This window comes from Halichoeres trimaculatus, unplaced genomic scaffold, assembly GCF_033239565.1.
Source record: "Halichoeres trimaculatus isolate MK-OKI-2021-1 unplaced genomic scaffold, fHalTri1.1 fHalTri1_scaffold_12, whole genome shotgun sequence".
Lineage (NCBI taxonomy): Eukaryota > Metazoa > Chordata > Actinopteri > Labriformes > Labridae > Halichoeres > Halichoeres trimaculatus.
Genome location: NW_027437190.1, coordinates 8831891 through 8858496, shown reverse-complemented (window position 1 = coordinate 8858496; position 26606 = coordinate 8831891). Strand labels below are relative to the sequence as shown.

Below are 26606 nucleotides of genomic sequence, written 5' to 3'. Positions count from 1 at the left end.
TGAAACAACTGGCCAATACAGACTGCAAACCTTTAGACCTGACAAATCTGAACGAATAAAGGAGGAAAACCTTATTACCCATCATGCATCACTTACCCCCAGCTATAACCTAAAGGCACCCAGTGTTACCTCCAATTTTCTCTAACATGTATCCTCTCATTATTGATATCATATCTAATCTTTAATGTTTAGTAACAAGCTCATTGATGGTAAGTGACCCTGTGCTCATTGCACTGTCTAGTCCATCCGTCCTCACCCATGCAATAAACCATTCTTCATAATTAGCCTGCAGTATGATCTGGGCATTGCAAGTCCTCTGCCACAGCCTCTAAATGGACAGATTTCAGCAGACGCCCGCTGGTGTGATCGGCATCATTATATTTTAATTAATCCATTCTTCTCACAGCAACACAGTAATTACAATCTATTTTACGACAGAGCATGCTGCGAAAGAGGGGATAAAGGAGAGAAACCGGAAGGCTAGGAGAGGAAATAACAGTGAAAAAAGGGAAAAGAAAGGAGGAGAAAAGAGGAGAAAGGAAACTACAAAAAGGTGAGGAGAGAGACAGAGGAGTGAGACAAAGAGCAGAGGAAAAAAAACATTACAATGGCTCTGACTGATTAGCGATATGTCATCGGCTGGCTGACATTGTAAAAGCATTGTAAAAGCGTTTATACGATGTCTGGAGGAGCACAGGGCTCACTCTCCCTCTCCCTCCTCCAGATCCAGGCTTGGTACAGTCAGAGGCTCCATTTCCTCCAGCTCTGTCTATATAAATCAGAGCAGGTACGGACACTCAGACACACTGTGGGTGTGATAATAACATTAGAGGATTACAATGACACTCCTCCTTGGACAAGATCACCTGTCTCAGCTGTCATAAAACAGCTGCTTTTTGTGCTTTAAGCGCTTTATATCAGGAGAGTGTGTAGGTGTGTGTGTGCATGTTTAAGTGGTGAGTGTGCAGGGGGGCAAACACTGCACAGCGAACGAGTGGAAGCTTACCTCTCCTGTGTGATTCATAACAGAGTTGAGGAGTTTGTAATAAGTAAAACCAGGTCTCTTCAGTTAAACACTCAGTCCTCTGCAGTCGGTCTGACCCCTTTTGAATTCCAGTCTTTTTATTTCCAACAAGCTGTCAAACTGTTTCATGTGGTCAAGAAAGCCACAGGGCGCTTCAGGTGGTCATGCAGGTGTAAATTCAGCTGAAATTATCACAGCCAGGGATCATATAGAGATAATTATAGTAATTTTATATTTCATAACCACAATCACAGTTTCCCTGTGTGCTCTGTAGAAAGCTGATCCAACAGTACACAATTACAAAACCACCCATTAAATAAAAACATAAATATAAAGGGTCTTTGAATTGTTACTAATAACAGAACAGTTACACACCTGTAGTATGTTCTAAGACATAGCAATGGTCAAGCTTAACTACAGCCATCCATTGAACACCGTCTGCATAAACTCACCCAATGTGAAGCAAATTAAATGTTTTGGGAGGATGTTGATCTGCTTAAACTTATCTAGGGACCAGGGTTGCAAAGGGGTGGAAATTGTCCGTTAAATTTCAAAGTTAAGTTTCCTGAAAATATCTACGGGCTTGGGAATATCTTGGAAATACTGGAAGTTTTCAGGGTTTTATTGCTGGCCACTTTAATGAATATTTCATAAAAATGTGATTTGTAAAAAAATTCTTTCACTTTTCACCATTCCTGTATTTTTTTTCTTTTTCTTTTCTTATTTTTCACCATTCACAGTTTTTATTCTGTAAATGAAAGCATGGAAGTTCTAGAATTTAAAAAAAAAACTGATTTGTGTGGTTTATAAATGTTGTATCAGGCATATTTGCTAGTGTCTTTGCTTATGACAAATATGTATGCCTATATTCATGACAGTTAGACTCAGTTATGCCGAGCAGACACTGTGCGATTTTAGAAATCTGACTGTCGGGGAAATGCTCCCACTGCACGACGGGATTTGTCACTTGTACTCTATTTGACCCTACAACATGTATACTCATACTGTACGACTGCTGTCAGACACGATTATTGACAACCACGACTACTTGTCGGCGTCAGTCAGCGTGTGACACTGTACGAGCTACGGCGAAAATTTCTGACATGCCAGAAGTTTGATCTGGAGGTCGCAGCATTATCGTTAGAACGTAGCAGCAATTAATCCTTCTTTGTGAGTGTTTTCACACTGTACGGCTTACGACCTCCCGACCGTACATCCCGACGCAGCGTGGTCTGCGACAGCAAAATCGTGGTGAAATCCCCTCAAACTTGCACAGTGTCCGCCTGGCATTAGAGAAAATTCCCCCCAAATTAATTTATAATGTCATAAAAAAAATATTTCATTAGACATGTTTGCATGCAGGTCTGCTTATAACAAACCAGCATGTTCAATATTTATTCATGTATATAACCAGGTAAAGGCAATTAATATAAATTCTCGAAAAATCCCCCAAATATTCCTGTTGGTTTCCAGAAATTCCCATGGAAAGTCTCTAGATTTGAAAATTTCTCAGAATTTTGCAACCTCATTAGAGACTCACTGATCAAATCCTGGTATCAGCTTTTGATCCAATAGAGATTTAAAAAATCGGATCAGTGCCAAGTGCTGATCCAGAGAACAGGTCTATTTAACTCAGTTTTATGCTCTTCTGTGTCCATAATATCATGAAGGAAGATAACTACAGGGCTCGGCAGTTAGGAAGTAATCCACACCTGTATCTCCAACACCTCTGACAACAACTTATCATATTTTCATTTTTTTCCCTTTAACTTTACAGTTTAACTGTAATTCCTGTTAGTGATGGCAATTTACCACAATTCACCACATTTATAATTTCATACAATAATAATACAGTCGGTCAAAGATATATTTTAGTTTCCAATGTTAGAAAAGCCTGAATTTGTTAACACACGGTTCTCAGTCTCATTCTCAAATGAAGGGACAGAGAATGTTAAATTAATACTGACACTGGATCAGATCAGGAAAGGCACCAGCTGATACCAAAGCTCAGGTATCTGTAAACATATTGGGCCTCCAGTATGTCATTCACCCTTTCTCTTTCCTAGTTTCTAACCTGTCCACTGTCCAATCCTCTCCCATCAAGGAGTAGAATCCCCCAAATATAACTGAAAAAAAGGAAAAGTTGGATTGGTGCAGCCTAGATGGCTGTGAGGGGAATATATGAGTAAATGATGTGTTGCTGGTGGAGTAGCTCTCATTGTTTTGGAGGCAGATTGTGAAGCGACTTACAAATCCAATGAACAGAAAATGTAATCAGAACAATGAAAACCTCATGTTTTGATTAAAAACCCTCCAGTGTTTGTGTGTTTGTGTGTGTGGATACTCTACAGTACCTATGGTGAACATGGTATCCCTCTGCGTTGATGCTCCAGCCTGGCTCTTTGGGGTCGGGGATCTTTGCTGTGTTGGCGATCAGATGTTGAACATCCCTCCATGTCAGCGCAGGACTGGGGCAAGAGACATGAAACAGAATATCATCAAACGCATCCTTCCTTCGGCCTTGTTCTACACGGACTGAAACCACAGAGGAAACACTTCAACTCTGTGTGATACTCTGAAGAGAAACCTGCAGGGAGCAGAGCGCGGGCTGTTGTCTTGTGTGGAAAGAGGCTGGAGGACTGTTTTATTAGGGCTGTAGGCACTCTATCAGGCATGCATGCTATGCTCATACTGCGTTAATGCTATGGTTTATTGATACATAAACCTCTGCGATGTGACGCTGCCATACCTTTTTACAGCAGGTCCTCTAGACATGAAAGCATTTGTTTAAAGTCAAGCTACAATGTTAATAACGGTGTCAGTAAAAAGCTGTGAATCCAACAAAGAATATGTGAGACTTTAACAAAAGAGCCTAGAGAGTTGAATGTAGAAAAAGTCTTCTTTTTAATCCCAGGCAGGGGAATTCTAATAGAGCGGACTCAAGTGTCATGTCAAGCAATATACTAATGGAATCCAATTAAGACCTTTAAACTGCGCCGAGAGCTGGAGGATATTAGCTCAGTTTTCTATAACAAAAGACCAAAGGGTCGTCAACGAGGGCTTTTTCAGGATATAAAAAGCATAAAGGAAATTGGGTTTTTCTGCTTTATCCACTCATTATTGTTCCCTAAGAAAATGAGTTGAATTGAGTAGAAGAAAACCGCTTGGCCACCCATTCTGAACAGGCTTTTTCTCTTTCTGGAAAAGAAATATATGGCTCCACTGTTTGCTTAACATCCACACATGGACAGTCATTTCTCCATTTCAGGGACAGATTGAAGGTAATTTAAGGTGTGCAGTGTAGTTTGACTTCACTTTCCCGCCATAAATAACACAAGAGCAACTACATCATGCATGTAAAGACAGCTGGGCAGCTCGTTTACAGAGAAGGAAAGAAAAACCCTGAAAATCAAACATGAAGAATCTTATGGTGCTATAAAGTGTTTGACATCTCAGGAAGCATCAGGCAAGGATATAAACAAAAGTATTCTCTCCACGTATTGGGGGAAAAATGAAGCAGAACAAAAGCTGGGAGAGAAGCTTTCATTAGCAGCATAAAACAAAAACCCCGGCAAGCAGCGAGAGCAGGCAGCTAAAACAACATGATAGGAATAATACCAGTAACACTAATAATAGACGGATAGAATAAAACAAAACACAACGCACAAACAATTATTTTAAGCTTTGATTTCAAAGGGATTGGAGTGTGTGCGTGTGTAGGGGGGGAATAGGCTTTGTACTTTTGAACTGTTGCTGCTCGCTGCATGTGTCTGTGTGTATGAGTGTGCGCTCTGTATTATATATTAGCGGCAGCAGCGTGATTCTGTTGTGTGCACTCCCCCACCTCCATCATCAGCACCACCACCACCATCACCCCTCTGGTGGAATCAGAGAAACCCCCGCGGCCTCGGCTGGTTTGCATAAAGCAAACAAAATTAAATTTGCTTTGCTAAATCAAAGCATGTATGGTATTCCAAGCCGCTCTCTCTGGGACAAATTACTTCAAACGGCCTCCTTTGTATCATAACAGAATAAAAAAAAGAATCAGCCCAATCAGCGGCTCTCCAAAACCCTCGACTCGGGAATTAATTATTGAACCGAGGGCTTTTCTACCTCCTAGCAGTCCGCGACACAGATCTATTTATTTTGGAAAAGTCGTTTTGCTCTTAAAAACACACTGTTGGCTGAAAAACCAGTTTACTGCTATCTCTCTCTCCGTGTTAATGTTTTCAGTCCTCTTTCCTGCACAGCCCCTGAAGGAACATGTGAATGGGTTTGGGCCACAAAATTAATCTGAAAACCTCACGACCAGCATTGACTACAGCGCTGGTTAAACAGAAGTAGTGCTGTCGCTGTAATGGACTTAAGATGAACTGAGCTGTTGACTTGGAGGCTTTTTTTTTCACACATTGTTTTTCTCTGCACTCTCTCTGTCTCTGTGTTGAGGCTGAAAATCTTAGGACATACAGGGAGAAGGCTTGGTAGAAAAAAAGGGCTAAGCGACAGAACACATGATTTATAGTATGAGTCTTTTCTCTAGCTTTTCAAAAATGCAACATGCTTAAGACCTGAAACTCAACAGAAACATGATCAGATGAGCATGAAGACAAGAGTTTATCTAAACATGCACTACCCCTTTATGGCCCTAAATCCTTTAAGAATGAGCATTGATTTTGCATATTCAAAAAGTCATTAACATAAAAAAATGAATAGTTCATGTGACGATAGCTTTGTCCTGTCTGCGGCAGGTCATAGTTTTATGCAGGATGCCTGAGCTGTTTCGTCATTTTCACGAAAAGCACGTTAAGTGGGACAGGAAGTTGTGCATAGAAACAATTAAAATGCCCAATGACTTTCAAAATAAAACAAACCGTGTCTAAACCAGATCCTATTTAACTTGACTACGGCAACAAACTGACATCATGAACAGAGCAAGACCACATTCAACAACTATGCACAGCCATATGAGAGTGAGGCATGCAGCGGGAAGTGCAGCGCTGTTGACAGATCAACAGTCAGTGTTAGGCTTGTTTGCCCTCCGAGAAAGTAAGTTCTATGGTCGAGGTGCAGAGCATACCAGCCTTCTCAACCTTTGTCAAAGTGTTATGTTGGCCGGTACGTGGTTGGGTAGCGGTGGTGGCTTGCAGGGTTGGGGTGGAGGAGCAACTTTGAACAGTCTTCAAATAGTTAAGCGTGAGTATCGAGTAACTATTATCCTTCCATAATAATAGTCCAAAAATGCCACGGCTAATGACGTTGTTACACCAAAAAGCAACATAATAAAGTTTATAAATACATCCTTGAGAGGAAGTTGGACAGCATTTCTCTCACAAAGGTGAAAAAATGATAGACACGCACAATGAAGGTAGAATTTAACCACATCCTAATGCAGGAAGTTGTTTTTATTTTGGTGTCTTTCATTTTAAAAAAACAAAACTTGCTAATCCCTCCCCCTTTCTCTGAGGTCTACTTTCCTGAGTGTGTTTTTATGGGTGCACATGTGGATGCAGCCACAGGATTTCAGCAGCTCCATGAGCCGAGCCGAGGGATCAGGGGAAAGAGATAGAGAAGGGAGTAGAGGGGATTTCAGTTTGACTTATGTTTTGTATTTCTTCAGATTATTTGGTATTTTCTTTAATCTGTATTAGTATTGGAGTCATTAACATTCTTTTCTCGTTGTAAACTGTTGTTTGATTGTAAATATTTGTTTTAAAGTCAGGTGGAAGTGTCACTGTGACTACACTGCTGTGGGATGAGACTGAGGAGCAGAAAAGCCAAGTGAGATTCAGCACTGAGTGTGAGGGTAGGAGTCAGGTGTCTCCTCTGCTTGGCTACATCAGATACACCTTTGGATCTCCTTTATCTCCCAGTAATCTGTTGCCTTTTTTGTGTGACTCTTTGTGGACTTCAGTAAAAAGAAAAGCTGGAGCTCTGGAAACTTGTTTCATGCTTCTTAGTGAGCGGACACAGTGGCAAACCACACCCTGCTTAAGCACACTTCAACCGTAAGGGCCAGTTCTCTGGCCAGTGTGACTGCTCATGTTAGGCCCCGTTTACACGGAGACTCCCGCAACGATTCTTCCTTTGCGTTTTCAAAAGCCACCCGCGTTTACATGAGGACGGCGTGAAAACGATCTGCGTTCATACGACTCCAGGAGGAGAAGTCTCCTCTTCTGTTCTTTCTTTTTCTGCCGTTTTGTTGTGTGAGACGGTCGGCAAACCAACCATAACGCGCATTACCGCCACCTACTGGCTCAACTGGAAATGTGGCTGAGCGCGGAGCCTTCACCTAAAACTGCGAGTGCGCATGCGGTGACGTCAGCGTTTCACCCTGAGACGCTCCGCTCTGTGTTTACACGAAGCCGGATGGAGGAGCGGATTCAGATCTTTCCACTCTGGGGAGCGTTTTCAAAAGTTTGCGTTTTCAGTGAAAACGCAACGTGGTCTCGTCTAAACGGAAGGCCAAAACGCAACGAAATGTTTGCGGAATCGACCGTTTTCGGCGTCGTGCAAACGGGGCCTTAGACTTCATTCATGCCCACAGGCACAGAGACATGGAGATATGGACCAAAATGACTTAACATAAGCCAAAAAGTTACTAAAGCTGTAGCAGTGCTCTCCATACTTCACATAAACAGACACTTCACAATAAGACTAGAATAGAATAATTGCACTACAGCGAGGTCACAGCACTTCCATCTGTCTCTGTTACGAGCTGACAAGGATTCTCAACTGCTCCAGGTATCTTTGACCAATCAGAGGAGCCCCTGAGGCTCTATCCTGATTGGTCGAGGGGCGGCGCTTCGTCCTTCATCGCGATTTGTTGTAAAGCTCTTTGTTCTGGTGAATGCGCATGAGGAAGTCCTGGCTCGCATATGTACCTGCCTTGTCTGACTTCCAACCCCCAAAACACCAAGGAGTTAAACAAGGATAGCACGAAGAAGAAGAAGAGCAAAAAGAAAAACCATAAGCTTGTGTGTAACTTCTTGTGGGAGGGGCTAAACTTGCATAAGAGCGTGATGTCAGAGAACACAGGACGGGAGGGGCTGTGCTGATTTTCAAATCGCCATCTTACCTGTGTAGTCCTGCCTACGGCACCTTTAAGTCTGGTTCATATTGGAGTAATATGACCATGGGCCTTACTCTCCAGCACGGGAACAGCCCTGCGGGGGGCAACTGTGTTTGAGTATGGCATGGTTAAAAAGGGGAGTAGAACGGCTCCCTTATTTGTACAACCTGCTCTACACCTTTTTGCCATCAGTTTTCATCCAGTTAGTAGAGGTGTATCCTCGCCCATTACCAATCCGCAGTGAGTACTTGTTTGGTATTAAGTTTGATAGCTCTACTGTAGCTGGCCAGCTAATTACAGTTATGGCTAACAGGAAACACACTAATGGTGGCTAAAGAAAGCTGCTTTCAAAGACACAAACAAACAAAAGAAACAGTAAGTTGCTTGAGATGACCCACAGTGTGTAATATTTGTTCGTACTCCCAATTCTTTTAATGGTTCAGATATTTTATAGATATCAGTAAAAGGTCACTGCAAGGAAACTTCCAGTTAGTAGTCTCCAGAGTGAGTGGTTCAGTAGCTCTGACAGAGGGCGGAGCAGAAAGACACACAGCAGGCAGAGAGAAGTGTGAATCTAACTGCAGGAAACTAGCATCCTCCTGCATATGCTTAGATGTTGAATTTTTTATTTGTTCTCTAAAATATAACCACTGTAAAAAATCTAAAGATTACTTTCTCTCTTTTAGTTTTGCTGCTTAGTTGTCTCTCTCTCGCTGTATCAACAAATCCAACAAAGAAGAAAAATGCAACAGTAAACAAAGATCAGGAATGGAAGACATCCAGCAATTTATCTCCTCTGTGATTGGCATGTGGCTTTTTGTTACAAAGTGCATCAAGCTTTGTTTCACAGAAGGCTGTGTGTCACAAGGAGAAATACAGCAGCCGTGATAGAAGTAAGAACATCTGATTTGAATCATACTTCATGTACCCCGAAATGTACCTTGAATTTTAGAGAAAAAAATCTGCCAAATGTTATTCTTGGTGAGAAAGACTTTATTTCCTGCTGAAGTGTTTTTCTTCATCTCTTAAACGAAATGATCTGATCATTGTGATCCCATCGGAAAAACAATACTTCTTAATCTTGGTGTTTAAAAGCTGTTCTGAAAAAGTCTTGAGCTGGAAACAGTGTTTAAAAAAAGCTCATCCATCAATCATTCATTCAACTCATGCATGACGAAACAACACTTAAAACTTAATTTTAACAAACTCAGTGAAGGCATCATGTCTCCTGTCATGGATTATCATGCTGTAAAAGATATACTCATCACTGTAAAATTATAATTGCAGACACTGGCGTCTTCTGAATGTGACAAACTGACATCGCTGTCACAAACACAGTAAAGTGAAAGCATATTGTCCAGCAGACACAGTCGACACTGGGCGGCAGCTCGCAGGAGGCTGGGGCAGAGTGAAACAATATATGAGCATCCTCGAGACCCTTTCAGCCTCATCCCCTCGCCAAGGCTCACAAAGCAGCACAGCAGCCGTCACAGTGAGCACACAACTGTTTACAAATCCCCAGTTAATAGGATCAGGCCTCATTGACTGAGCCGCTTCGATGTGTCTGATGTAATCTATTAGCTGTATGATAGTCAGTGTCTCAGTCCGATCGATAACCCTAGGCCTCCATATTGCTCCACTGTGGACTGTTACTCCTCTTTAGTGCTGCTTAGAATGCAGACTTAGTGGCGATAAAGTGTGCGTTTGTGTGTGAGCGTGTGCAGAAGTTTGTGTCCGTTACTTGTCCTTGTGCGTCAGATCATGCTTTGGAGTGAAATTGTGAGTTTAAAATCTAGAGTGAGTGTTTGAATGTGCAAACAGCAGCTGTATACTGATGCATAAAATTGCGTTCACAATACCATGTGAAAAAAAAGGAAAACAGAAAATGTGTCCATTTATAAAACATTCTGTAGCTGAAGATGTTCACAGCAAAGCTTTAATGCTTTAAAACATGTAGGATTATTTTGTGTCGGATCTTTTATTTTTGATGACATTTAAAATGTTTTTTACGTTTGCATTAAGGCAACTATACAGAAGATGGCATGTCTAGAAGTGCATGTTCCTGCTTCAGTGTACGTGTGTGTGAGCGCTGTGTTTGTGTGTGTCAGAGTGTGTCTGTAGCTGGTGTAACTGGGTTTCCAATTAAGTTGAACCACAGGCCGGATCAATGCTAGTCCTCTGTGTGCAGGAATGAGCAGCCCTGGGCCCTCAGAGCATGCCCACGAATAATTTATCACTCACACTGGGCCCCAGCAGAGAAGAGGAGAGGAGGAGGAGGAGGAGGAGGAGGAAGAGGAGAGGACGAGGACGATGAGGAGGAGGTGGAGGAGATGAGGAGGGCAAGGACAAAGTGTCCAGCCCAGGGGAAAGAGTGCAAAAGACGGGCAGTGGAGGGGACGGAAAGATGGAGGGGTGAAGACAGAGAGAAAGAGATCAGCACCCAGAGGAAAACACTGTCAGCTCATGGTCATTTAGGAGAATCACACTGTACAATATTTCTGGTAAACAACCATAGAAAATGGAATCCTCTGGGGGGCACACGTCGTAATTCTTTTTAACACCGTCTTCTGTGTGTTTGCCAGGAGGAATAAAGATAAATTCAACAGATGATAAAACACGTACCTTCAGATCAATCATTTGTTTTGTCAGTAGTTTCTCATATCAAATATCACACAGAAACTATAATTTACTTCTAATTTATGAAAATGTCCGCCCATTCTAACCCTGACTGCTGTATTGTACCCACCTATGTGAAGTTGTTTATAATGTGACATCTGACCTGATATAAAACATGGTTTCTCTTTCCATTCATTGTTACATAACTCAAAGCTTTACTGCACTCTGATGTACAGTGGCCAACACAGGCAAATTATCTACAAAGGCTCCAACAACCTTTTTCTCTTGAAACAAGCTGCAGATGTAGAAATAATGCATCTTTAAACATGCAAAAGACCAAAGTAAATGCAACAGCAGAACTGACTGCAAATGAGAAAATGTGCTGTAAAACGCTGAAGCAACAGCACCAGCAAAGAACACAAAATTCTAAAAGATCCAGAAAAGAAAATTTTGCTAGGCTGCCTGTTGCGGCAGCTCTCTCTTCTTTGTCCGTTTCTTGTCATTTTATCTCTTCTTCGTCATCGTTGCATTTGGAGTGGATCATCACTTTTTTTGGCTCATTTGTTGGTCATGGGCTCCAAACTGGTTTTGTCTTCAGTAATATTTTTACTATTTTTGATCCCATGTTTGTTTGGAGATCCTACATGTAACCATGGCTGCATTGTTTACATGTGAAATCAGCTGTTAGCAGCCCGTAGCATGTCAATGCTAACAGATGTAAGGCCTGATGTTTCCCCACAGGGACGACATGCCTGTTCTTAGGTGTAGCCAAAAAGTGACAACATCAACCTGTCCTTCCGTCCATAGTTATTGGGAACGTAAGATCTATCTCCATAACAATGGACAAGCTAGCCCTGCTAACCCAGCAACAGAGAGAATACCAGAAGATAGAGTAGCAATCATGCTATGGACATAGATGGCTAACAGAGCTAACACCAGACACCAACGCCACATTGGAAGAACTTCACCTGCTGTGAGCAGACAGGATCCAGGAGACAGAGACTGAACAGACTGCTGAAGAAGCTCAGTCCTGGACCCTGTGGAGGTGGAGGCTGGCTGAACTGGACAATGATGGACAAGCTGTCATCATCTATTTCCTTATGGACTTTTTTGCACTCTCTATACACTTTCTTACTTTTGTTTCCTTGTATTGCTGCTGTGGCTCCTCCTAAACTTTTCTCTCAGGATAAACAAAGTATTTTCTATTCTAAAAGAAGAACGTGCTTGCAAATTGAGGATTGAAAACAAAAGTGCTCCAGGCCTGTGGAGGCACTGGTTAACACAACTTAAAGGCTGACTGGGCAGAGAAGTAGAAGAGGAAGTCGTCACTGAATTTTTAAATACTTAAAGAATAGTTTGTTCAACAATCAAGGCCTTGAAGAAGCTGTGATAAAACCAAGCAGCAATCCTGGGTCTAAAAGTATGAAGCCTATGGAGAAGTGCTAAAGACTGCAGTTCATTCAGGTCTTCCTAAGGCTGGCTACAGAAACACCTGAAACTACAAACAAAAACACAAACACAAACTAAATAAACCAAAATAAAGATGTCTACAGCTTGGTTCCAAAAACAGGTTTGAGTCTACTTCATCTCTCTGTTAGTTCACACTATATGGATCAGGAATTTACTCAAAACATATTATTTCTGAAAGTTATTAAACTTCAACTTTTGCCCGTATAAGGTCTTAGCAGACTTGATTGACAGGCGGACGTCCTGTAGCTGTGTGCAAAGAGACTTAAGACATGCCTCTTTTCTGCATCCTAACCTGAGCTTAGCTGGGTTGAGTTCAGCTTTTCTAAAATGGCACTGATCAACTATGAGCTCCAAAACTCTGTATCAGAAACAAATGGGTGATGTCACAGAGACCAGTCAATGTAGTATACAGTCTATAGTTTAAAACGAATCTAACATAAACCTGCAAAACTTTAATTGAAAAGATTAGAAAGAAGTAGCTTTGTTAAAGTAGCCCCTGCTTAATGCAGTTTTGTGGTTAAACTTCGCTGCTGGTGGTACTTTAAGCCAACCAGTGACAGACTGATCACAGGCTGGTTTAGTGTTGGGTCCATGATGTGTTCCTGAGGACTGCAGCAAATTTTAAAACAGGTTGTGTTGTTGGAATTACTGGCACAATTTTTGTTGACAAGTCCACGGCAAGCTTTTATTTTAAAAAATAACATTTAGTTTAGTTTTTTTTTTAATCTCTGATTACTTTGTTTTAAGTAAGTCTTAACTGTTAATTGGTGATGGAAAAAGAACACTGGTATTTATTTGTGAGTATTCAATGATCTCAAAGAGAGACTCGCTCTTTTTCTTAGGAGCACAGTGCTGTTGGATTACAGGCCGTGGTAGCACTTATATATTTCAGTGAACAGTAAAAAAGTGTGCATACAAATCCCTTTCTCTGCTTTCCCTGACACATACTACACACTTTATTCTTTAGCCACGGTTACATGATGAGTTTTCCGTCTTTCTGAATAGAATCTTTCTGAATGACTTTTCCGAAAACAACAGTATACATGGAAAGGAATATTCCAATCTCTGGTCTACATGCGCCGCTGTAATCAAACAGAATAGTCAATGGGGCATGCGCAGAAAAACGTAAACATCACGAGATTTATCAAAGCTGGAGGACGACAGTTTGTTTATCACGGTGTTGCAATATTACATATTGCGAGTTTGTCGTCTGTCCAGTCTTGAAATTATGTTCATTTCTTTCAAAGTTTGGATCAAAAACAAACTTTCCACAGCAGTCCAGTGTTGATGGCTCGCTGCCATTTTTAAAGTTGAGGAACGTCACTAGTTGCGTCTTACGCCATATTTGAGCATGCGCCGAAAGAACGTACCCTGAAAACTTTCTGTCTGAGTGGAAACATGATACCTCAATCAGTTTGGAGAAAGGAATATTCCACCCCTGTGAAACCGATTAAATGTCCATTCGGATTGGCACTTTTCTTTCAGAATGAGGTGTATACAAAGGTTAAATTCTTTCTGTTTGAGAAAATAAACCGAATGCAAGTGGCATATTTGGGTCCATGTATACGTGGCTACTGATGACATACTTAGAGACCATCACTGTAAACATATCTCATTCTTACAGATTAACACATCACTGGCTCGGCCACTGGGAGCAACCACTATACACTAAGACACTTTGACACATGGACTGATGTCACACCATCAACCTGAGCCACAGTCACACATCATCCAAACTTCCCAAAGCTTCCCTTTATTCCCCTCTGTTTATTTGGTATGAGAGGTGTTTAAATAAAGATGAGAAGAGCTGAGTCAAAGTTCACAAAATTCAGATTTTGTTATGGTTTTGTTGTACAAATCTTTATACTCTAATTAAAAAATACAGTAAATACAAGTTGATTCATATCTGTGTGTTATCATTTTGTATTAAAAAAATCATGATCTACAGGCGTCACAAGCTAACTTACATATGCTTACATTGATTTGAAGAGCACTCATATCAGACCAGGACCCTGAGTTTTAGAGTCAAAATCGACATCAGAGGGTGAAAATTTTGCTGGTTCATGTCTAAATTTTTGTAATCTTGAAGATAAAAAAGGCCAACTCAAACACATAAGAATAATCAAATAGACAGCTCACTAACTTTGGTACAAGTAACCACTTAACTGTGAAGAAAAGACATTCTCAGACAGAAATCAGTGAGACATTTACTGTCACCTTGATGGCTTTTTTTGTGATATTAAGCATGTCCAACTTCCAGGTTCCTCTGCCTATTTCTCCAGAAAACAGTCAAGCTTGCTAGAAACAGACTCTAACGTGTTGGTTGAAGAAAATCTGCCATCCAAACGCAGCTGTTTCATTGCAGACAGTGTATCTATAGCTTGGACACTTTGTGTTCAAATCTTCTGCTGAAACATATTGCAGCTTCAGTTAAAAGGCAGAGAAACTTACACACATATGGGTATATGTTTAGAGAGTTGCAGAAAAACACCCACACATACACCACAACAGCTGAAGAACTCACATGAATGCATATGGTGTAAAAAATGAAAAAATAAAAACATGTAGGAATATAAAAACACAAACCCACTGACAACAGCTCAGCGCTCATACAGAGCATCACCACCCTGCAGAGTGTCAGACTCCAATGTTCTCTACGTCTCCCTCCTTCGTTCGTCTCTATTAATCTCCCCGTAGCAAGGCGTGGACTGTAAGATGCTCCACATTGCTCTGTAATCTTCTCTTAATGTGCTGCACTCTAAGCCTAAGTGAACCCATTTGGAGTGACTGTGAGCAGACTGAAATTCCTCCCATGTTATCTGAACAAGTGTTACTAATGGGTTTATCAATTAGGCCAAGTCCAATAACTGCATGCCTGCAATCTCCTTTAAATACACTCCACTGGCCTTGATTTCTGTACTTAATGAGTACATGTGTAGACACACATACTCTCAGCCCTCTGCGTGTGTGTGAGACACAGAGCGTATGATCTAAGACAAAGGCCAGAAAACTGCAGCACATATTCACAACGAAGAATTCCATTTCATGAGTGAAAATGTCTCTGATCTTACACACATGGATGACGTATTTGGACATGCTATATTGTTATAGTTTTTTAATGCATGTTTTCAGTTTTTGTGTTGAGTGCTTCCACTATTTTTTAGCTGATAACAGTTTTTGTTTTAAAAAATAATACAGTGTTGATTCATTTCTGTAATTAAAACTTCATTTGATATCTTATGACCTTGAGGAGGGAAATACTTTGTTTGCTGGGAGCTGTTAAAACAGTTTGAAGCTGTTTTTTTTAATCAGGGTCTACTTATTGAAAGTTTTGCAATATACAGAAAAAGAAGTATATAGAAAAACATATATACAAACTATAAAAGAAAAGAAAACCCCACCCATTAAAGCTATGGTCTACATGTTCCAAGATACCGCCCCCCAGCTCGTATCGCCCTACCTTGCCTCCTAACAACACGCCCCCTCCGACAGAGCAAGCCGGCCGGCAGAAAATGTAACATTCAAGACAGTCATCCTCCTTGTAACACACGGTGGTAGCTTTTTCAATTGGACCGGCGCAATCAAAACCATAAATTAGCAGAGTGAAGTAGGTCTGGCGTTGCTACTGCCAGCTGATCAGAGCAGAGCCGACTGTGGGCGAGGCTTTACCTTTCTCGGCGTGTCTTCACCAGCTCAGTTTACAATGCTAAAGATGTGTGGCTAACTTGTGCTAAAATCTATTAACCCACAGCCGCCCTGTTGCGACCAGCAGGGTTCAGTCATTAGCCAGACTAACCAGAGTTATTCAGCTGATATCTCCCACAGAAATGCGTCTGTCTCTGCGTCAGACAGACTCTTTCGTTTTCTTTCCTTCCCTGTGGAGCGTAACAGTAACAGCTTCCTGGTTTTGGTCTCCTCTGGCTACATGATGCTTCAATAGCTGAGCAGCTAGCTGACGTGAGAGGGGAAGTGGGGAATGACGAGGCGGGACCATGGGTGGGACGAGGAGAAGCAGGGGAGACTCACACACAAACCCGAAATGAGGGGAACAGCGGCTTGGATTGGTCAATTATAACGCTGATTTGCAGCTGATGTACTGAATGGATTTTTTTTTCATTCTTTTTGCTTTTTATATTGCATAGATTGGACCATCGGACCATAACAGCCTCATAAACTGTGTTATTAATAATTACCAAGCTTCCAAATTGTACACCAAAGCTTTAACCCACCCACTGGACAAATATTATGCTATATTAATCAGCCATCCTACACTAGCACTAGCTAACACAGAAAGAAGTATTAGAAATTGTGGAATTATACTCTCCACTCCTAACTTCTCAACAAACCTCAAGAAAGGCTTCCAGGTTTCATACTGGATATACTAGCACTCTTAATAGTTTGAAGCTAGTTTAAAGCATGCTGGTTAGATTAAAAAACGATTCACTTTAGATTAATACTTTAACTCACATTAATGAGTTGTAGGAAATTAGAATGAAGCACAACGACATAACAAAAAGGCAGTTTCTTCCATTTACAAACCACTGTGGCTAAGCACTATTGTTGACTGTTAAAGCGTTATTCACCTCAATTGAGCAAATGCTGCTTGTCATTTTCACAGGTGTCTGAGTACACTGACAGATATACTTCCAGAAATGTCCTTGCAGAGTTCTGGTTCCTGTTGAACTGATCTCAGATGAACTCGTTATCACTTGAAGCTAAACTTGTAGCTCAGACAAACTTCCGACTAAAGCGTCACTGTTCCTGTGACAAACTGTAAAGTTCCCATCCTCGCTCTACACATGAAATACCCAACAGGACATGTCTGGCATCAGGTAGCTTAGTGATTTCAGGTGCAGGGAGGAAGACAGGGTGTTAGTTTTGTTATTGTCTGTTCAGAACATGATGTGAAGGCTATTTATGGCACAGAGTGCAGGCAGCATGGCTGAGGATTTCAAGTGGTCTGTATGGCGTGGAGAGACATAATATCAGTTATTTCTACTTCTTAGAAACTAAAGCTATGATATGATACATGCACAGAGAGCTTTTTGTGGGCTTTTATGCCTTCGTTCGGAGAAATGACAGGGATGGAGTAGAAAACTTGGAAGACGGAGTGGGTAGTGACATGCTGTGAAGGGCCAGATGGAATTAAACCCAGGCCGCCCACTTTCAGGGTTAGGGTAAGGGTTGCACATGGGGCATGCGATTTAATCACTGAGCCAAAGTGGCGCCCCGACACTGTGCTATTTGTGGTGTAACAGATGAGGTCCCCTTGTATTAATCCATGAATCGCCTTAATTATCAGAATAAGATTCCCATTCTGATGTAAAACAAAGATCTATTTGTACACCGTAGCTCAAGGAAGGTATCATGGGTATGAACAAAAAGGTGGATCCTGTAACGAGAGGATAAGCTCAGTGAGACCAGTGAGAGTCTCACAGGTGTGTTGGTGTCAGTACATCACACTCATCGAATAAGGGTCACACATAAAGTGAAGCTCTGAGTGATCACCTTCAATAGATTTCATCAGGAAAACATCAGCTCCAGAGATGCTCTCTGAGGACGTGTGTGTGCGTGTGTATGTGCACGTCTGAAAGACTGTTTGACTTAAGACCAATTAGAGCAAGTGGATTCACTTTTCCACACACACTCCCCACTGAGATCACTGGCTGATTACTCCTTAACTCCCCACAGAGAGAGACTATATACATGAATTCTCTTATTCCTCCAGTGGACTCAGACACAAAGGCAGCAAGTCGGGGAAGGAAAGTGAATAAATGAATGCAGAGGGTTTTAGTTTGGATACACAAATGAGTTAATGTTGTCATCAAAAATATAAGGAAGAGTGAGACAGCTTAGCCAAAGATCAACATGAAATAAACTCAGCCAAAATGAAATGCTCATAGCGACATAATCAAACTAATAACCAACCTGTAATAATGAAGACTAATCTTTGTTTCATCTGTTAATGCCAGAGTCATTTACCTCTCTATATGAAGTGCCACTTAACTTAGGTATCTAACATTATGTGGACATTGTATTACTGTTTAAGTTGTCTAAGGTCAAGGAGGAGGCAAGCTATCCACTCAGACAGCTGTAAACAGTCTGAGGAGGAGCAAAGGGGAATGGATTTAAAAACAGACACCTGCAGGAGGCAACAAGTTAGAAACCCAGTGTAAACAAATATGAAGTAACACCTGAGCAAACCCATAGACTGGATAAATGAGTGGCTGAATGAAAAGCACAGAGTTCAAGTGTAGGAGAGTCTGACACCGCGATCAAGTAAGCAAACAAATAATCCGAGACAGATCAGAGAAAGACTGACAAATAGGAGGAGTGAGGATTTACTCTGATGGTATGCTGGACAGGCATCAGGGTGACTGGATGGATACAGATGGAAACATGGACAGACAAGCTGACACAGAGTCAGAAAGACAGAGGGACGGATAGACAGTGACAGCCTGACACTGTGAGGGAGGCGACACGCTAAAATATTCTGATGACACATTTAACACACACTGCATCTTGTTTCATATCCATTATGTAAGTAAAAATATCAGAGACTTCAAACACCTTGATGCATCAGAAAAGACAAACATATGGTAGGATTCAGCCAACATTTAGTAGGTGAAAGATTGTAGATTTTAGAGTGATTTACAGGGGAAATAAATCTGTAATCGAACAATCACATGTAACAAAAGAAGGGATAAGTTAGGGTGACCATATGTGCTCTTTTGCTTGGACATGTCCTCCTTTTTTGATGTAAAATTATTTCTGGGGGGATTTTATTAAGTTCCCTAAAATTTAGGGCTGAACGACTTTGGGAAATGTAATGTAATGTCGTTGCCTTTTTTTTAGTAATATTGGGATTACGATTTAGCATGCTTTTTTGGGGAGGGGCATCATTCTGCATTATTCACTAGCACAAGTAATAAACCATTCTATGTTATCACCAAGAAATGATAAAGGATACTGTCAACATATAAACAATTATTTCCCAAACTTTTTAATTGATTAAAAAAAAGATAAAAAAGAAAAAGAAACCCAGTGAAATTTTACTGACCTTTAGTTTTCAGTAAGATTAAAAAACTAAACTAAAGTGTAACAAGGGGTTTGGCTCTGCCAGCCACATCAATCTACAGTATGTTTCTCTGTTGGTCACCAAGTTTTTGACAGAAAAACCTGCATATTGACTTTTGCTGGTTTTAAGGTTGAACGAGTACAAGTGACTATATTCCCTCCAGGTCTGTAAACAAGAAACTTTTTATTCTTTATTAGAAGTTTTGCAATTTGAAATTTTACATTTTATTACATTGCAATGTCTGTTTCAATGCGATTAATTATTCAGCCCTCCTAAAATTTCCTGGTTTTGCTCAGCTTGTTCCACAGACCGTTAACATTAAGAATAAAGTGCGGCACTGGGGCATTATTCTGATATACCTTACTGTCAAGATGCTGATCATCATGCCACAAGCACCATGACACAAAAAGACCTAGGCTGCTCCCCCTCTCAGATCAAAACAGGAAACATGCTCTGTCTGTGCTGCGCTCTCAGACAGAAAATGCCGTAAATACACTTTAAGAGATAAAATGCAGCAAAAGTAAAACCTCTCGTTTTGTTGTGGTCATGACCAGTGGGAAGCACTGAGTACTGTCTGCAAAGACAGCACCTATGTGTATACCTCTAATTTTATTTTCCTTTAATTTTAAGCTATTATTGATATTTTTACATTAGCCCAAATATAACAAGAATGGATGACCTCGCTTTTTCTTTTGTTTACAAAAACCCACTGAAGAATAACCCTATTTTTCTTATTGTTTAAATAGGACTTTGAGGCATTATTCATACTTTTGCATTTAAGAAATATATTTTCCAAATTATCGGCTGCCACCCTTTTTCTTCTTTATTTCTAAGCATGTTGTGAGGCACTATCTACTGTATGTTTACATTATGGAAACTTTTTAATTTAAGCAGAAAAGGAATGTTTTAAATAAATGTATAGTTTATAAAACTACTTTGGGTATTTTTGCAGTATCTCGGAGAGGCCAGCTTGATTGTTCTCTTTTTGGTTTTTGAGGACATGGTCACCCAAGATAAGTTATCTGGGCTGCTGACGTTAAATAAGCTCACTGACAAAACAAACAAGGCTATAATCTTAATGCTAATTTGATGATGTTAACTTGGAGCCATCCATCACACAAAGTTGAAAATCACTTCCTGTGAAAAGTTTGAGATGGACTTAGCTTATCATGCAAGAGTGTGCGTATTGTGTGAATAGGTACAAAGAGGAGGAATGAAAGACTGTGTTAGACGTTGATCATTGATCACTCAAGTTACAGCTATACTGAGAGATTTTTCTCTCACTAACAGTGAATTTTTTAGAGCCTACTCTGTAAATTTTTCCCCTGTTACTTCCTCTTTGTCCCTCACTCTCTTGTCTCTTCCTCCCTCTTCTGCAATTGAACAATGAAACAAACCTGTGCTATATGTAACTGATGTAACTGTGTTACACATTAAAACAAAATCATCTGTCTTCACGCTAGTATTGTTCAAAGGCAGGAAAAAATATATAGTCATAGATCAGTGACTGGGCAGTAATCAAATAATCCCTGCAGCAGCCCTGCTGTGTGGTCAGAATCCTGTATATTATCCTAATTTCATGAATGTTTTCTAGATTGTTTATAAAGGAGGCACTCCTTTATATGTCACTCGGTGTAATCAATATTACTCTTAAAAAAAAAAAACTAATATCGCACAAAACATGACTTTGATTATTGACTTTATGGATTTTATCGGTCTATCACACTGTAAAAAAATAAACTTAAAATGATTTTAAACTCGCTGACCCAAGAACAGAGAGAAAACATTAATTTTTATGGCATCAAAACCCACATCATCAAGTTTAGGAATAAAACACTTTGAAAATATTTTGAGGTTATATGTTTATGGTCATCATACAGCAGAGTAGCTCTTCAACGCCATTTACCGCAGTGGAGGTGTGGAGGACGTATTATACTTCCAACTCACCTAAAATATGTATTTTTATTTTAACAAAATGATGATATTAAGAGTTGAGATACCAGTATTTGATCACAGATCAAAGTATCGTGATATATTGACATATCTATATTTTTTTACACCTCTAGTCACATATCCCTAATGGGCAAAAGAAAATCTGACATCAAGCTAACAGAGAAATGAATGAAGAGGCACTTGCCTTTTTTAACCATGAAGTAGAGCTGAAACAGATCAAACAACTGGTCACATGACAAATTTCTCTTTTTCAAAGACTGGAGAAATTTGGGAAAAAATAATGGCAGGAAAAAAGTTTGGGGACTCATTGCGTAAGAGCATAATGTTTTGTAACATTTTTCTGTTTTCTGAGAATCTGCAAAAATAATCTGTATGAGGTTAAAATAAGTCACTCTGATAAAGCCCTATATGCACCTGCTCTCAGGGAATTTGACAGGCAAACAGTTGCTGAGAGATGTCAGTCAGGGCCAAACTGGTATACTGACAAGATGGGAAGACGATGTGATGATTACTAAAATTTTAACAACAGAAAAGAATGATTACAATAAATTAGAGTAAAGTAAAGTCAAAACGACTGGTTACAAACAGGTTTAACTTTTTGGGCAAAGACTCAATCTTTCATCCTCTATTTTAGGGATTTTAGGAGACTGAAAAGAAAGAATTGCTATAATGGGGTAAAAGGTGAAAAAAAAAACTTTCATTCTCCTTTAAGCTTTGATGGTCTCCAAACAAATATTTTGACCCCTTGCCTTGGGAGTCTGGGCCCTCAGAACGAGATCCACTGCTTAGCTCAGTTTGATGTGCTGATCATTCAATGCTCAAGAGGAAAAAAAGATAACATTTCTGTGGCATTGAATACAAAGGTATTTTTTTGGTATATGCAAATACTTATGTGTTGTGGGTGTTGGAAATGAGGCTGGGTTTTTTTTCTGATGAATAGAGATCAGAGAGAAAAACTCTGGGCTTGCATGTGTTAGAGGAGAGAGTACGGCGGAGTAAAAGAGTGAGTGTGATTGTGCGAAATATGAGGAGAAAGAGTGAGACACAGAATGAGCAAGTGTGAGAAACAGAGACGAGAGGGAGAGCCAGAAAGATATACAGACCCAGAGAGAGACCCCTGCTCCATAAAGACGTGAGCAGAATGCTGCTGAATGCAGCCAGAGAGGTGATATATAGTTTAGTCAGTAGCAGCGGGTCACGACAAAGCCTTTAACAGTAATGTCCTGGGAGTCGTCTCGCCCAGGGGACCTGCGCTCCATTTTACAGCCAAGCGACTGAGACTGAGACGCTGTGGCATGACAGCTGGAGCAGTAAAGCTGGCCTCCAGTATCATCCATAACATGAAGGAGGCGTAGACGCTGCTGATACCACCACAAAACACCAAGCCCGAGGCCACACCGACAGCTGGCGAGTTAAGAGAGATGGAGGAAAACGGGGCTGTGGAAATGGTAGAAGGTGTCACATAAGACAAAGGGGGAAGAAAGGAGGAAAAGGAGAGGACATACATTCACAGATTTACACAGACACAGAAAGAAAGGGTGGGAGCAAATGATGATTTACATCAGAGGAGGGACCAAACAAACAAACAGTAAAACAGAGGAAGAGAGAAAGGTGCAGCTTAGGCATGAAGGAAGCAGGATTGTGATGTCACGATTATTTCGATCTATCAACAGAATTCATACTTTGATTATCTGATAATAAAGTAATTAAAGTAAGAGTTAATGAAATCAAAAATAGCTTAAAAACCACAAACTGTGTAAAATATGGACATTATCTCTGCAACGTCATCCGTCTGTTCCTGAGATGGTGAAATTAAGTCAATCTACGGACGTGGCCACGTTGGATATGACACAGACTTTGAGCTTCCTTTGTAACAGCTATAGAGGGAATAGTTTTCAACTGACGTGGAAGTTAAACACCAAAAAAACACACTCTTAAACTAAATATCATCACTTATACGGATGGTAAATGGTTCCCAGGTTTGTGAAATAGCAGTGAGTGGACAGAAGAGATCAGCAAGTGGACAGATATTAGGTGGACAGATGTTTTTAGCGGAGAAATACAGCGTGTACCCAGAGAGGAATTTAAACACACAACTGTCACTTGATGCTCATGACTGCATTATCCGTGGACACTTACCAGACTGTGAAATACCAGGATGTAAACGTGTCAATAAATCAGAAACCCTTCGAAACCAAAAAAAGCACACAGACTGCTGAGTCTGAGACCTGGTTCATAATAAAAAAAACAAAAAACTACGTCCAGAGTTAATTATTTACCTGCAGACGTCGCTGGTGTTACAGTTTAAAGTGTGACCATGTTAACTGGTGACTCTCGGTCCTTAATCACTGATACTGTCAGTTGAGAGTCACCATTTAGCATGGTTGCTATTAACTCTAAAACACCGATTGCTCTGTGACGGTCACAACTTGATGGACGTTGCCTCTGTTGTTTAGTATCGTTTCTAAAAACTGACCAAAGAACAACCGTATATTTTTATGCTGATAACAGGTTGCATTTAGAGTTTAAAAAACGCTAACTAGTCTGAATGAATGGAGCTAAACGCTGCTTCTGCGGTCAAGATAAATGCGCACCTTTAAAATAACGTAGACTGATAATCCCTCTATAGGATGCCCATCAGTCACTTGAGCTGGGCTGAGCTTTGGTTGGACAATCAGAGGATCCTAATAACTTCAAACCACCAAGTTAGAAAAAAATCCACCCCCCATACAGTGTGTGATGATAGTGAAATTAGCGTTTTAGACTCAAGCTGTTTCTTGAACCAGGCTGTAAATATGCTTCTTAATGCTGTAAAAGTCGGTTTTCTTTTGGTTAGGTGCGTATGTGGTTTCTGGTCTTTCCTCAGCCGACCTCATGGAGATTTTCGAATAACAGCAACTTAAAGCACTTCAGCACAGGCTTCATTTTACTTTATTTTCTCCTAGTGAAAAACAATCAAACTGCTGTTCTCAAGAGTAGGACTATGTGCTGTACCATAATGGGCTTATCACATTTGTTCTTAAGACTTCAACTAAAAACTAAAAACAAAGTGTTCTGGTGTTAGTAATTAAATAATTTCATGAATTAACCCCAAAAATCTGCTACAAGAGAAGGGTCCAATGCTTTACTGCAGAAAACACAAATAGGTTTTTGTTTACTGACAGTCACAAAAATCCACAAAAGTCAAGAAGTTAATGTGGCTTCATCTGATGAGAACAGATGTTAAGACAGATTTTTATAATGTTAGTATGCAAATATTGTCGTGCTAAATGTTTTAAAGCTGAAGTTAATGTGATTGTTAACAGTTTTAAAAAAAGATTGTCAGCCTAAGTTAGGAGTCAGGAAAGCTGCTAAAATTCATCTTCAGGAAAAATAAGAACCAAATATCACAGAAATCCATATCTGAGTCTGAGCACACACACACACACACACACACACACACACACACACACACACACACACACACACACACACACACACACACACACACACACACACACACACACCCAGAGCTGCTCTCTGATATTTGCACACATGAACTCAGAGTCCTGCTCCCCTTGCCCTCTCACTGACGCAGTGAACAGCAGGAGGCGGACTCTGTCAGATATATTTTCAGCTCTTGAAAATAATGTTCGGTTCAGGAAAGAATGATGAATGGTTGGAACTTGCAGGAGTGTTATTTGCAAAACATGGAGATTATCTAAAGAACAAGCAGCTAACTGTCAGTAAACACTGCAGCTCAACTGGATATTACACAAACTGGACTGTGCAATAACATGTAGCCGAAACGATGCCTTCAAGGTTTGGTATTAAAAATAAAATTTGGTACTAAAAAAAATATCCTGAAACTGAATAAGTAACATGGCATTAAAAAATGTGTATTATAAAATATCATGATGGCATCAAAACAGGTAATGGCATTTATAATAGTTTGCTAAAGTTAAAAACACAGACATGAAATGTTTTACATCATTTCATATTTATAAATTTTTGGATTCTGATGTTTTTGAATCATTTGATTTTATTTTATCTATTTGATGTTCGTCTGTTTAGTCAGTGACAGTTTATAATTTCATGATGCTTGATGCTGTCATGAGGGCGCAATTTGCATATAAATGGCGAATAACGCAAAACTCGGCTGGACCCCACAGACCTATGAGTGTAAGACATCTTCAGTTCACCTGTAGCTTCAAAACCACAAGTTAGTCAGTTATTCTGCTGTTATTCATCAAGAAGTGGAATGGGTTAAAGTATGTTTTAAAATTATGTAAGAACAGGTTAGCAGGAGTGCACTGAAACAAGCTAGCCAGTGTTGGCTTAAGTCGGGCATACACTGTCAATTGTCAGCTTGTTTTGAGCCGATTTGCCACTCGTGCCACTATTTTTTGGATCAGGCCGAATTTCAGCTCAATCGTGTCGTGTTTCGTGAAGTACACATGGGTTAACGAGGAGAGACTGACACCTCAAAACGTGCTCACAATCACAAATCCGTTGATCACAAGAAAATCAAACATGTTTGAAATCCTGGTCGCTCCTCGTGAATGTATCGCACAGTAGAAGTACTATGAGCCGACTTGCCTCAACCTCTCACACAGAGCATGCACGGTCTCTGAAGTTGGTCTAAAATTGGACAAAGTTAGTCTAAAGTTAAGTTTAGCTGTCACGGTTACCTCCTGTTCTCACTGAAAGATGAGAGACAGTATTTTCCCACGTTTGCCCAGCCAATTCCCAGTCCATACACGTCTTTTTTTTTATTGTTGTCTCTTCGCACAAAATGGCACAATTGCTGACTCCGTGCATTTGTTTTTTCAAATATTAAGGAGCATCAATCTTCAGTGCAGTCAGCAGGAGTAGGATTAATATGTCATTTTAAAATTAACTTTAATCCCTTCCACTTCTTAATAAACAACAGTTTAACAACAGTCTGACTTGTGGTTTTGGAGCTTTAGGTAAACTCATGGATGTCTAAAAGCCTTTGCTCACCAATGGCGGGAAAAATTTAGAGGATGTCTTTGTAATCATTGTTTTTGTAGTTTTTATGTCTTTCCCTGTTAAGGACCAGGTGCTGGGACACAAACACAATCAATGTTAAATGTTCTGGTAGATGACCTGTCAAACACAAGCATTTTCATTGGTTGGATGCTTACTCGTTTCAAGCAAACCTTTGGAAAAATCAACCTTGTTTCAAAAAAATAAAAGCCGCAATAAGCCGAGAAATAATGTTGCTGGTGTGAAAGCTTGCATTGAAAAACAGTAGGTACAAAAAAACACAAGTAACGTGCACAATATTTGCTCAAAAAGTATGCTCCTGCAAAGGGCTCTTGTAAGTCCTGTGGGGTCCAGCTATAGACTGTAAAATACAGCCTGTGGTCCAGCTGAGTGCTGCACTATTTGGA

The 26606-nt window shown here is 40.3% G+C and overlaps 1 protein-coding gene across 1 annotated transcript in view; it reads right to left on the bottom strand.

Annotated features, from left to right (window-relative positions):
- Positions 1-26606, bottom strand: part of LOC141800425 (proprotein convertase subtilisin/kexin type 4-like) — a 255721-nt gene that overhangs the window by 77210 nt on the left and 151905 nt on the right. Inside the window, exon 13 of the mRNA XM_074682945.1 lies at positions 3379-3492. Coding sequence (XP_074539046.1) covers positions 3379-3492 — 114 coding nt within the window. The remainder of the gene's footprint in view (positions 1-3378; positions 3493-26606) is intronic.